Below are 13,329 nucleotides of genomic sequence, written 5' to 3' on the forward strand. Positions count from 1 at the left end.
TCTCTCTCTCTCTCTCTCTCTCTCTCTCTCTCTCTCTCTCTCTCTCTCTCTCTCTCTGTGTGTGTGTGTGTGTGTGTGTTTGCATGCGCACGTACAGATGAAATGATGAGAGAATAAACTAGAATTAAAAAACGCTTTTTTCACAAAAAAGCATTGACTGACCTTAAATAACTAGAAACAATTGTTTTACGATAGTAAATGTATAGAAGAAAATTTTCTATATAATGTGTACTGCTTGGATTTTATAATTTTATGGCTTTATTAACTATCCATGTTTTTAGTAAAAAAAAAAAAAGTTCTTACCATACGACTGCTCATTTTTAACAGTGTAGGGTTCTAGAATTGGGTTCTCCTGTTTGATATTTAAATGGAATGATGGAGCCGTCTGCTGCCACTGGGGCTTGACTCCTGTCTAAAATAGAAAATTTAAGTAGTGTTAATAATATAGAAAATGCTTCATTTAATATATGAGTATTTCTATGGGTGGCTCAAACATTTTCCTAAGCACATCAGGACCTCTGGGAAGATACACAGCAGATGAAGATCTTCCTCTGCCTGGACATTATCAGGAAATAGCCACAAAAGCTCCGATGCAACTTGGTTGTGTCTACTACCCAAATCTGGAGTGTCTATTCCACACTGTCCGGTCATTTCAGTGTCAGCCACTGTCTACAAGATTTCTTTCAACTTGTTATCTGATGGATAACAGCATGGCATTCTATATATCAATATATACCAATGGGGTACCATGCAGTGTTTCAATACCTGCATACATTGTGTAATATCTAATCGAGGCTAAACAAATCTTGAAAATGTATTGATGAAAAGTTTATGATGGAAGCTTTAAAAACTCTGTTAGCTTTCTGAAATGTGCATTGTGTTCCTGTTCTTTGTAGTTGCTCTACCCTAACTAGCAGGCTGGGATTCCTCCGTCTATCCAGCTGTGACTTATGCCTCATCCCCTGCATCCTCAGTAAAAGGTACATGTGCCCAGGAATTCATCTGCTTCTTCTAAGTCACCAAGTCCATCATCACACAGCTATTCATGATCTCTAGTCATCTTTTTATTTCTGTGGTGTTGAGTTGTGGCATCTCCCTTTTCATTTGGAATCTTTTTTTTTCCTAGCTTTGCTAAGTTTTGCTTTTGCTTTTTGGGTTTGTTATGTTGTTTTGTTTTGTTTCATTTTTGTTTTATCTTTTCAAAGAACCACCTGTTAGTTTCTCAGATGCACCAGGAATGATTTTTCAGTGACCATTCCCTTTGTTGTTGCTTTCTCTTCTTTCTTAGCCTCCTTGGGGTCCTACTTATTGAAATGTAGCAATGGGTTTAATCATAGCCATCTTTCTACTTTACTATTAACTGTCCCATGACATTTCTCAGTGCTGAGTCCACACACTCTGGAATAGTATCTTCCCAATTTCATTTGTTTTTAAATTTCCTTCTGGACTTTTCTTTTGTTTGTAATTCAAAAGCAGTTTGTTTAATCCCAATAATTTGTATAATTTGCTAAGATTGTCTTATGATTCTTCAGTTCTATTGCACTGTGGCTAACAAAAATATTCCACATAACTTCATGTTTAAAAAAAAAACTAGTTTATACTGAAACTCTATTTAAATTTAAATCCAAGAAGCTACGAAGGTAATTTGATGGTATTGAATTTGGGATAGCTATGAAAGAGACTCAACATTAACTAGTCCAGTGCTTCAGTAACTAAAATTCCCACTGTCTTTCCCATAGGACACTGATATTCAAGGACCCAGAAGATCCTTTGCAGAATGGCCTTTTAGTACTGAAAAGTACATTGCCACAGAGATAATTAAATACTTCCATTTTCAGAGTCTGAGACTCAGAGAAGGAAATGACTCCCCAAAGATCATGAAGTTCTGTTCTGAGCTATCATTTCCTGACAGCAATATTCCTGCTAGTTCATCTTGATAAGTGTCTTTATTTATCATTGAATATTCTGTAAATGATAAAAATTATGGGTACAATGATATATATATATATATGTGTGTATGTGTGTATGTGTGTATATGTGTGTATATATATGTGTGTTTATATATATGTATATGTGTATACATATATAGATATATAGATATATAGATATATAGATATATAGATATATAGATATACATATACATATACATATACATATACATATACATATACATATATCTCTTAGAGAATTTCTCCATCAGAAAAGAATCAAATCACAACACAAACCCAGAAATTTGGTATTTTGTTTTAAGTTTGGAACCAATAAATCTTTGAAAACTGCTGAAGTGGAAATTTCTGGGTATGTCAGGTAATGCAGACTTATACGGTGTTTTGCTGAGGAAAGACCTGTGGTACGGCATGTGCTGTTTGGAGAAACTATAAATAGGATTCATTGGACAGTAACGGTGTTTGCATAGCTAGCTTTGCACCGCTTCCTTGGTCTCACATCTTCACTGCTCTTCCAGTCATTGAGAGAGGCAGAGCAAAGAACTTCTCCTGGCCTCCTGACTGATTCTGGTCACTCCTGCTGACCAGTGTCCATTCAGCAGAGGCCTGGCAGTTTCTGCTGGCGCATGCCATTGCTGCTGATTCCTGTTTGGTATCCTGACACTACTGAACTGGACTGCTGGTGTCCTGACAATGGAGATTGGAATGAACCCAAAGAACTACTTCTGAACAGGTCCACATCCCCTTGTCCTATTTACCATCTTTCCTACCCTGGCTTTGGACAGTGGGCTAGAAGGGGAATCAAAGCGTTTGAGAACCCTTATTAAAAGTAGGTTTTAAAAATCTAAGCCTACAAATGGCAACATTTTAGAAATTATATAGATAAATTACCAAAGTTAATTGTGGCAAAACTCTTGTCGGCAGCTTGGTTTTTTCTTTGCTGGATAGTTTATCCTGCATAAAACACATGAAAGAGGAAAAAAACATTAACACAAATTTTATATTGTCTAGTGGTTTTCCTCATACTCTCTTGGTGGAACAGCCAGCAGTCGGCACCCGGCAAATGCGCACCCTCTCCCCTTGTGTGTGGCTAACCTGACGCTGACCATCTAGCATGCTTCACTTGCATTCCATGGTGGCTTTCAACAAGTGTCACCAAGTGCCAAGTGCCAGAGAGACAGAGATTTTCTTTCAGGATTTCAGCATCCCAGCAGGTGGCACCACCTTAGCAACAAATGAGCCTCAGCCAGACCATCTCCACTAAGGTCTGAGGCTAAGCTTTGTGGAAAGTAATAGATCTTGCAAGTGTGTTTCTTGAGCACACTCCTTCGGATCTACAGAGAGTGGTTGTTCCAACGTCTAGCCTACTCTTTACACCTATTCTGCCCGTGGAGCCTCTTTAGTCCTCTGTGGCTACAAACCACTTGAAATGTGGCTGCTCTGAACTGAAATGTATCTACAAATAAAAATCTGTGCTGGACTTTTGAAGATAGTTCAAAACAGAGGATGTAAATTATCTCACTGTAATTCTTCAAATTGATTATTTTATACTGACTACATCATATTTGGCATGTCCCACAAAGTTAATATAAAGTAGCACACTTAATATTATTTAATTAATATTTAATATAATTTAACATTAAAATTTTTGAAGACACATACTGTTGGAACACTGTCATGCCCTTTATACAGATAAGGAGTGACCTGTTTTCTGTGTTACATATAAAGTATGATGCACTTCTAGCCAGGCCAGAATGTATAGAATAGTCAAGGAAATTTTCAAAAGAAAAACTGATGACAGCCAAACCTTGAAACAAATTGGTTCTCCACAGAGAAGATTGGCAATGTGCTTACTGAAGACAGGAAGGGCATCAGGAATTGGAGGCCAAAAGAAAAGACAAGAGCAAGCTTGAGAGAAGATACTGGAGCAGTCAGCCAGGGAACTTGGGTTAACTCAGTCCAAAGGCAAGCCATTCCTTTTAAACAAGGAACTGCTGAGCCCCTACCATATGCTGGCTTTACTTAAGGCAGTGAGTGTAGAGTTATGGGAAGTACCTGGCCCTCCCCTCCTGGTGCATACACACAGCTATATCAGAATGGATGTGTCATATAATATACATCAAAAGTAATAAAATAATGGAGAAAGTCAAAGAGTGAAGAGACAGTGACATGCTAGATGAGGCAGGGTAAGAAGAAGCTCTGCAGATTTAAGTTTATGTGAGAACCTGAAAAAAAAAAGAGTGAGGAGGAGGGAAGAGTGAGGGAGAGGGGAGAGTGAAGGGAAGGGGAGAGTGAGGGGAGGGGAGAGTGGGGGGGGAAGGGGAGAGTGGGGGGAGGGGAGAGTGGGGGGGAAGGGGAGAGTCAGGGGGAGGGGAGAGTGGGGGGGAAGGGGAGAGTGACTTTATTAAGATTGTGGGTTTTCTAAGATATGCACCAACAGGATAGAATCAACTAGAACACAGAATTTGAAATCAGACAATAGTAAGCAACTCTATCATAATAGAATAAAGAATGATAATATATTAACAAATTACCATAGGCAATTGTGGTAGGAATCTCACTGGTGTCTTGGATTTTTCTTTAGTGGATAGTTTATCCTGTGTAAGGAGGGAAGAACTTGTTTAATTTAATTCACTCAGCCAAATTTTACACTGTTTCCTATTAAGTCAAGCACATATCATCCAAAGTATCCTAAAACATGATTTACTGATAGTATGATCTTATATATAGAAAATTCTATTATATATCAAGGAATTATTAAAACTAATTAGTTCATTCAGCACAGTTGCAAGATACAAAATTAACACACACACACATGGGGAGGGGAGGCACAAGTACTAAGCAGTAGAACATTGAAATTAAGAAACGATTTTAGAGTTGGTAAGATGGTGTCTCAGTTAGGGATTTTATGGCTGTGATAAAGCACCATGACCAAAGGTTGCAGGAAGTTTATTTGGCTTACAGGTTATACTCCATCATCAGGGGACCCCAAGGCAGGAACCCAAAGCACGAACAGAAGCAGAGACCATGGAGGAACACTACTTGCTCAGTCTGCCTTCTTATACACTTCAGGACACTTGCCCAGGTATGACACTAGCCAGTGAGCTGGACTCTTACACACCAATCCTCAAAGAGAAAATGCCCCGCACACTCACCCGCAGGCCATAGTTAGATAAGAGATATTTTCTCCACTGAGGTTGTTCCATTTTTGTTTTTGTTTTTTACAGATAACTCTAACTTGTGTCATATTGATAGAATTAATTAATTACTTATTAATTAAAATAAAATAAGTCACTTAACCAGGACAGATAGTCCTGTAGTTCAGGCACTTGCCACCAAGCCTGACCACATGAGTTCAATAGCCTGGAATACACAATGGAAGGAAAGAAGACTTCTGCAAGTCAGCCTTTGTCCTCTATTTTTGTGCTTAGGAATAAATTTTGGGGAAAAAAGATATTAGATGTTTTAGTTAAACTATACCATATCATTAAAAATGCTTTTGAATCTGGGGCATTCGTGCATGCTGGGCACTGGCCCCAGATGATTTGTGAACAGGAAAGTAGATCTGTGTATAATACTTTCTTTCTATGAAGACTTCCTCTATTTTCAGTAATTCCTGTGATATTGTTGTTTGCCCCGACTGAGTCGCTATTTTTTCCTACTCTGTGATGAAGATAGATTCCACGTATGGGCATCATCCAAGCACCTAATCCTCAAAGTTCTGGTCAGAACTAACCAATAAAAGACGTCCTAACTTACTAAACACCAGGAGGAAGGAAGCTGGGATATTTATGTCCAAGCACTGGGGATGTGTGGGACTAAAGAGTCCCCACATGCAGGTCCTGGGACAAGTGTGTCTCTGACTCTCACAGAGTTCACTGGCCCCTCAGCCATGGCTGTGTGCTGCCTGTTTTCTCACTAATGCCAAATTTGATTCTCTCAGTCACATTTTGCATTAGCTCTAAAATGAAGCTTGTCTCTCACTCTTGTGTGTTCCCTGAACCTCCGCCCCTCAGACCTCTGCAAAAGCTCTCCTTCCAACTATTCTTTAATGACCTTTTAAAGTATGCCATCTGTTTTCTGTAGGAACTCAATATAAATTTATACTCCAATATATTTCTGAACAGTCTAATCCTTCAGATTTTTCTCTCTTGGTTTTTATCTACTCAACACTTGGAAGGGATATTGTGACACTTGCTATATAACCTAAGCATTAGCCATGCAATCAAAGGTTTCTGTTAAATTGACAAATTTTTTTTTGCTAAATTTCCAATAACCTCTCAAATTTTAATAGTGTTGTCAAACATGATGTCATACACCTATACTCCAGTACTGGGGAAGCTGAGATAGGAGGATTATATGAGTTCAAAGTTAATCTCAACTCTGTACTAAGTCCTTGTTTCAAAAATAAATTTTAACAGGTTAGTCCAAATACGAGTGCCACATGTTTGAGTTATGGTTGATAAAGTTGTCACTACGGTACTGGTCTCACAGAAAACTTTATCTCGGTTTCCTTTAAATGATAGGCAGGCAATATGATGAGGGGCTGGAGAGATGGCTCAGTGGTAAAGAGAGCTTGTTATTTTTGCAGAGGGCCTGGGCTTGTTCCCAACACTGACATGGCAACTCACCGCAGTATGATTCTAATCCCAGGCGTTCTAGAGCCCTCTTCTGGCCTTTGAGGGCACTGCACACGTGGTACACACATTCAGGCAAAACTCATACAGAATATATATATTTAACCAGGCAGTGTTGGCACACACCTTTAACCCCAGAACTCAGGAGGCAGAAGCTGGCAGATCTTTGTGAGGTCAGGGCCAGCTTGGTCTACAGGACAGCCAAGACTGTACAAAGAAACCTTATCCCGAAAAACATCATCATCATTTTAAGTGAGGAAGCAGTGGAACATGGCAGACAAATTATGATCAGTTGGCTCTGTAAAGTTAACGAATGCTGAGCATAGCGAGGCTGCAGCAGTTTCACCTCCTCTGCCAACAAGCAACAGTCCATTTGTGAGGCCCTTCCTCATCACTGAGTAGTGACACTTTTAAGTTCCAGAAACTTCTTCAGCTGAATCTTTTAAGTGTCTGAAGTTTTTTCCTAACATTAAAAATGAAATGAGCAACTGGAAAGGACTTATATTTCTCTTTAAATACCGAACTTAAGTGGAAAACCCAGACAGCTATCTCTGAAAAATGCCACATCCCTCTCAACCTTCCACTAATGAGATGAATATGTTAAAACCTCCTCAGTAAATATGATTCTGCCACCTGCTCACTTCTTCAAATGGAATGAATACATAAGCAAATGTCACGTTGAAATGGAATTTCCGAAAATTTAATCCATTCTATTTGTTTTAGATTAAAATATAAAACTTTCATCTTTTCCAAAGGAAAACTGTACTCTTAAATTAGCATAGAAGAAAGGATCAAGATGAGTTTTAAAATCGAGAAATCAACCAAAGCAGTAGGAGAGAGCCCTCTGCTGCTTAAAACAGTGCATAGGAAGTGGCAAGAATCCTAGGTGGCTTAATAATGCCCATGCTTGGTGATTCCAAGATTTCTTCAATGAGCCGCGGCCCTTCTGGGGGTCAGTAGGAGACTAGGGATACTGGGTCCCAGTAGCATTTTACAAAGATGAAGCAAACTTTACTTCCAGTGACAATTTAGAGGCTGCTTCCCAGCTTGAGCTGGATAGGTAACAGGAATTAATAAAAATAGCTTTCCAGGAAAACCACTGTACATTTAATAAAAGCAGTATTTTAGATTTTGGCAGTATAGACTATGGTTCCATAATTGGGCCAAAGACTTACATCAAGCAAATGATCTATTGGATTATAGATGGCAATGAGGTGTGGTTTTGTTAAGAATCACATAGTGAGGTCCAGTGATTGCTTGGGTGCCTTTTGTTGTGGTTTTTCTTTCTGTTACACGTATCTGTAATCTGGGTGATCCTTTCCTCATTTGTTCTTGTACTGCTCTTTGTTAGTTATATACTTTGATATACGAAACAAAACACCTGTTTCTTAGTTCTCAGTTATTATGTATATTTCAAAAATTACTGAAAATTTTCTCCAGCATTTAGAGAACTAGTACTTACTTGGTTAGCTAGCTTGACATTTTCTGCTAGTAATCTATAACCTATGTCATCTATAACTACAGCTGTTACAGTATAGATATGACATATCTTTCCAAGGAGCTCTTGTATTGAGGGTTGATGCCACTTGGTGATGCCCTTGGAAGTTATCAGGCCATGAAGATGCTACTTTCGCAAATAAATTAATACAAGGTTATGAGAGTGCACTGTTGAGTGTAGGACCCAGCTAAAGAACATGGGCTATTGGGGGTATGCCTTCAAGCTGTTGCTCTTTCTCTAGCCTCTTCCCCAGTGCTCTCTGCCTTCTGGTTGCCTCGAGGCAGGCAACTTCATTCTACCATGCCCTCCCTGCCTTGATGTAGGCTTCAGTACAGCACCTGGAAACATCCAGAGCCCAGTGACCTCTAAAACCATGAGCCAAAATAAGGATTTCCTCTCCCAGTTGCCTTGCTCTATCTTGTCACAGCAACAAAACCTGAATAGCACAATAAGACTTTAAACTATCCCCCACTGTGAGAGTGTGTGTGCCCGTGCATATGTGTATGTTACATGACCATGTTTTGTATAAGGGTGCCCCTGCCTATGCACAGAAGCCAGTAAATCACTCACTGACTTTGAGACAGGGTCTCTCACTGAACCAGAAACTAAGGGGTTGGATAGGACGTTCCAGCAATCCTCCTGTCTCTGCCCCTCACAGTGCTAGGGTTACAGACAAGCTCAGTCACACTGGGCCTTGAAGTGGGTGCTGGGGATTTGAGTCTATGTCTTCCTCGCTTCACATCAAGTTCTTAAGCACTAAGCCACCTCTCCAACCCCCAAGTCATCTTTTATAACCATCTTCACAACAAACTCAATTTATAAGAGAAACCACTATGAAGAGATAAAAAATTTTAAAAGCTGAGTACAATTTTCAGATTGAAAATCAACTTCTTTTTATTTGGGTTGTGCTGGCATCAAAACCATTGACCATGGTTCATGCTACAGTTACTCAAGTTCAACAAAGAAAGATTTTTATTTTTGCAATGTAGCTATTGTAAATTGCATTTTTTTATTACACACCACAGTACTAAGTGAGAACCCCTGGTGGCCTGTAATCTCAGCACTGGCGCGGGCGAGGGAGGGTGCTGGGAGTTCAAGGCCAGCCTGACCTGAATGGCTGGCGGATTCCAGGACAGCTTGGGGTGGGAAGGCTTGGCAAACAGCAGGTCGGTGTCTCCTGGAGGGGAGGGAGAGACCACGCCCACAGTGACGTCCCGCCCATCCTCCTGCCACCCAAACACTCCCGGAGTGCAGCTGGGGTCGCTGTAGAGCTAGTTTCCACAGCTGGCTCATCCCGAGAGTGTTATGTCCTGTTGTTACAACAACAACGAGGTCCAGCGGTTGGGAAGGGAACAGGAGAAAAACACTCGACGCCGGGGAAGTACTGGAGTAGAGGTTCCCCGAGGGCGCAGTCCGAGCTGCTCCTGCGCGCCTGGCCCCCGGGACCCGCGACCCTGGCGGCCCCGCTCTCACCTGCTCGCTGCTCATGGCGGCAAGGACCTGGGGGCCACGCAGGGCCGGCAGAGATCGCTGCTGCGGGACGCGGGACCCGGAGACCAGAGTTGTTCGCCGCTGGATAGCTCGCTCACTCTCGACTCTCTCTTGAGCTGGGAGCTTTAGCGTCCCTGGTCCATTCGTTGCTAAGCAACAAGCTGGTGGATTCCACTTCCGGTCATCTGTATCTGCGAGATCAGGCCCAGAACTTTCTGAGAGGTCGAGCAGGGCGGCTCTCTGGAGCCTCTGTGACTTCCAACACCGCCCCCCAACCCCCTTGCGGAGTGGCAGGCAGCTGAAGACTCTTTGATGACTAAGTGGATCCTCAAATTACCGCACCTTTCACTGGGTCTGCGAGGGCATGGTCCTCTGCCTTAGGCCTTCATTCAGCTGTTTCTGCAGATTTCATTGCTAATGTAGGCAAATAGAATAATGAGAAGGCACTCAGACTGAAGCCTGTAAACATGCTCATTATCCAGGGGCCTCGGCGTTCAGTTCTGTTGACTTCCCTAACACACTAGAAAGTGAGCCTTCAGAAATTCATTTAAATCCACGCATGATTGGCTACATGAAGGATACTGTGCCAAGACAGTCCCTCTGGCACGGGCTTGGGTGATGGTCAGCACGTGTTCATAAGTAACAGAAACAGTGCTGTGAGTCACTTCTCTTAAAAGATGTAGAAGAGATGTGAAAGCTGAGGTTTGAAAGAGGAGGACACACGCTGTGCAAGGAATCTTCTGGGCAGAGAAAACACGCAAAAGCCTGAGACATTGCATGGCTATTAGAAGAATAAAAAATGAAATCTACCAGACTGAGGTTGGAGTAAAGCAAATTGGCATCCGGAGATGAAGATGAAGAGATAAATACTCTGTTTAAAGATCTGGTAAAGTCTAGCGAGGAGTTTAGACTTTAACGTAAACTGCCTCCCACTAAAAAGTTTTTGTTTAGTTTTGTTTTATTTATTTTGGTTTGGTTTTGAGATGGTCTCATTTCATAGCCTAGACGGGCCACAAACTCTCAATCTTTCTGTGGCAGCCTCCCAAGTGCTAGAATTACAGGCTTGTGCCACCACACCTGACTGTAAAAAGTTTTCTGTTGAGAAACGGCAGGTTTCTAACCTAAAATTTATGTAACATCTTAAGGGATCTCGAGTGGCCAAAACAATGTCTCTTTAATGACATATTTAGAAGCCTCATATTTTTTTATTTTAAAATTTAGTACAAAGCTAGTGATGAAACAATGTCTTTTCAACAAATGATACTGAGAAAAGTAGATACTCGCGTGCACAAATGGGACGTAGACACTTAGTGTCACATAAAAATTGACTCCCGTGTATCACCTACATGTAAGAACTAAAACTTTAAAACTCTAATGAAAACAGAGAAAAGGCTTTCTGGCATTTGATTTTCTTTTGGTTTTATTTTTATTAAAATTTTATATATTTTATACACATGAGTGCTCTATCTGCATGTAGCCAAATGCCAGCAGAGGCCATCAGATCCCATTATAGATGGTTGTGACCCACCATGTGGTGCTGGGAATTAAACTCAGGATCTCTGAAAGAACAGACAGTGTTCTTAATCACTGAGCCATTTCTCCAGCCCCCTACTTTTGTTTTTATATATTTATTTTATTGGGAGAGGGCATGTGGAGGTCAGAGGACAACCAGTGGGCATTACCATGCATGTTCTAAGGATTGAACTCAGGGTAGCAGACTTGATAGCCAATGTCCTTACTCACTGAGCTATTTCACTGGCTCTGTGGCATTGGGTTTGCATTAACTTATTAGATCTGACCCCCAAAATAACAGAAGACAGACTAACTCAACCCTATTCACTTGCAAATCCTTTGTGCAACAAACTATCAGAAGACTAAAATGGCAATATGTGGAATAAGAACAATTCTTTACAAATGTTATACTGGGTAAGAGATTTATACTCAGAATATTAACAAGTACTCACAAGGATGCAGAAAAGCCAGAAACCTCACACTACAGGGCAGTGTAAACTGGTCTACCTACTAAGGAAAAACAGCCTGATGGTAACTCAAAAGAGTAGAATAACCCCATGGCCCAAACATCAAATCCTTGAGCTCCAATTAAAGAGTTCACAAAATATGTAGAACAAGAACAAATGGAAATCTATTTCCATTCTACCTTCAGGATTCATTCTCTCTCTCTCTCTCTCTCTCTCTCACACACACACACACACACACACACACACACACACACACACTCCTTCTTTCTTTCTTTTTTTCTTTCTTTCTTTTAACTTAATGTCAATTTCCACAGAACTGTAACAATTTAAATGTCTACCAGTACTACATAATAGTTCTACATTCTTGTCACAATATTTTTTCTTTTGAGTTGGGGGTCTCACTGTGCAGCCCTAGCTGACCTGGAATTTGTTTGTTTTGTACATCAGGCTGATCTTCTTGTCATAGAGATTCATCCATCTGTGGCTAATTCCCAAGTGCTAACATTAAGGTGTGCACCACCACATTCAGCCAGTCAAATATTTTAATGAGCCAAGTTTATCTGTCATAACCTTACATGAGGACCAAGGTGGCTCCGTCATGTAGGAGGAGCTAAGCTGGGAGGAGTAAGGAGAGGAAGAGGAAAAGGAAGCAAGAACGCACCTCTGCCACTTGCAGGCCTAGGCTAATCAGGAACATGGCAGCTGATTAAGAAAAGCCAAATTGAATGCTGCCACTTTAAATATCTCCCACAACACTGTCATTCTGCCTGTTTCTTGTAAGTTTCTCTGGAGTTTTGGTTGGAAAAAAAATTAAACCTGGACAACTCCAAAGTGACTTCACATAGGATTTCGGCTCAAAAGCTACCTGACTCAAATAAATGATGCAGATTCCAAATCTGGAGGGTGGAAACAAATTTCAAGAAGAGACAGATGTCAGCTGAGGTCTGGAGGAAGGAGGAGGATCTGAGAATGGGGTGAAGATACAGAAGTTGTCCTGTGCCCCAGAGGCACAATGAGAAGATTGGAAAGCCAGTCAAGCAGAGCAGTTTGAGTCACCCCATGTAGAAATATTAAAAAAAAAAAACATTTAGAAGGTAAGAAATAAGAGAAAAATGACCTCAAGGCCCACAGACAATGAGTGAAAGAAAGGAAGGTGTGGCCAGGTTACCAGCTAACAAGGCCTTCTTCCAAGAAGTTCCCAGGAACGGAGGGTGCTTGCTAGAAGTCCAAGGTCAAGTGGACAACTTCCTGGAAGATCACATCCCACCTGAGTAAGCCAGGGGGCATCTAGGGATTAACAGCAACCACCCTAGACAGCCAGAAGCCTGATCTTGCCAGCCATTTGCCATCCACAATTTCCCATCAATAAGCATACTCCAGTCCTTGCTTTCTGGCCACACACCCCTGTCTCAAAGGCCCATAGTTGTCATAGCAGACATCCCATTACTGTGACTTTCTGCATTGCTTCTGAAGCTTCCCATTCATGCTGCTTCCCTGGCCAACTTCTCATTTGCAGGATCCTGCTTCTAAATCTGTCTTCAGCAAGGCACCTTGCCAGAATTCTGGAAAGAAACCCATTTAATGAAATTCTGCAAAGGCGGTCCTTTTATGCTTGTCGGTTGTCCTGCACTCTGTCAGGCAGAAGGAATGCGGCACATGGGGCTGGGTTCCCACAGTAATTCTCTTCATTGTCTGGGATGCCACAAACTGAGTACTGACATGAAAGAAAGAAAGAAAGAAAGAAAGAAAGAAAGAAAGAAAGAAAGAAAGAAAGAAAG

The 13,329-nt window shown here is 41.2% G+C and overlaps 1 protein-coding gene across 1 annotated transcript in view; it reads right to left on the reverse strand.

The window, feature by feature from the left end:
- Dnah7 (dynein axonemal heavy chain 7) overlaps positions 1-9,635 on the reverse strand; it is a 249,661-nt gene extending 240,026 nt beyond the window's left edge. The window contains exons 1-4 of the mRNA XM_028765706.1: positions 9,555-9,635; positions 4,481-4,543; positions 2,838-2,900; positions 304-412 (exon numbers count right to left, since the gene is read on the reverse strand). Of these exons, the coding sequence (XP_028621539.1) occupies positions 304-412; positions 2,838-2,900; positions 4,481-4,543; positions 9,555-9,569 (250 nt within the window). The 5' untranslated portion in view covers positions 9,570-9,635. The remainder of the gene's footprint in view (positions 1-303; positions 413-2,837; positions 2,901-4,480; positions 4,544-9,554) is intronic.
- Positions 9,636-13,329: the final 3,694 nt, after the last annotated feature.

The sequence above is a fragment of the Grammomys surdaster genome, unplaced genomic scaffold (genome assembly GCF_004785775.1).
Source record: "Grammomys surdaster isolate TR1022 unplaced genomic scaffold, NIH_TR_1.0 165, whole genome shotgun sequence".
Lineage (NCBI taxonomy): Eukaryota > Metazoa > Chordata > Mammalia > Rodentia > Muridae > Grammomys > Grammomys surdaster.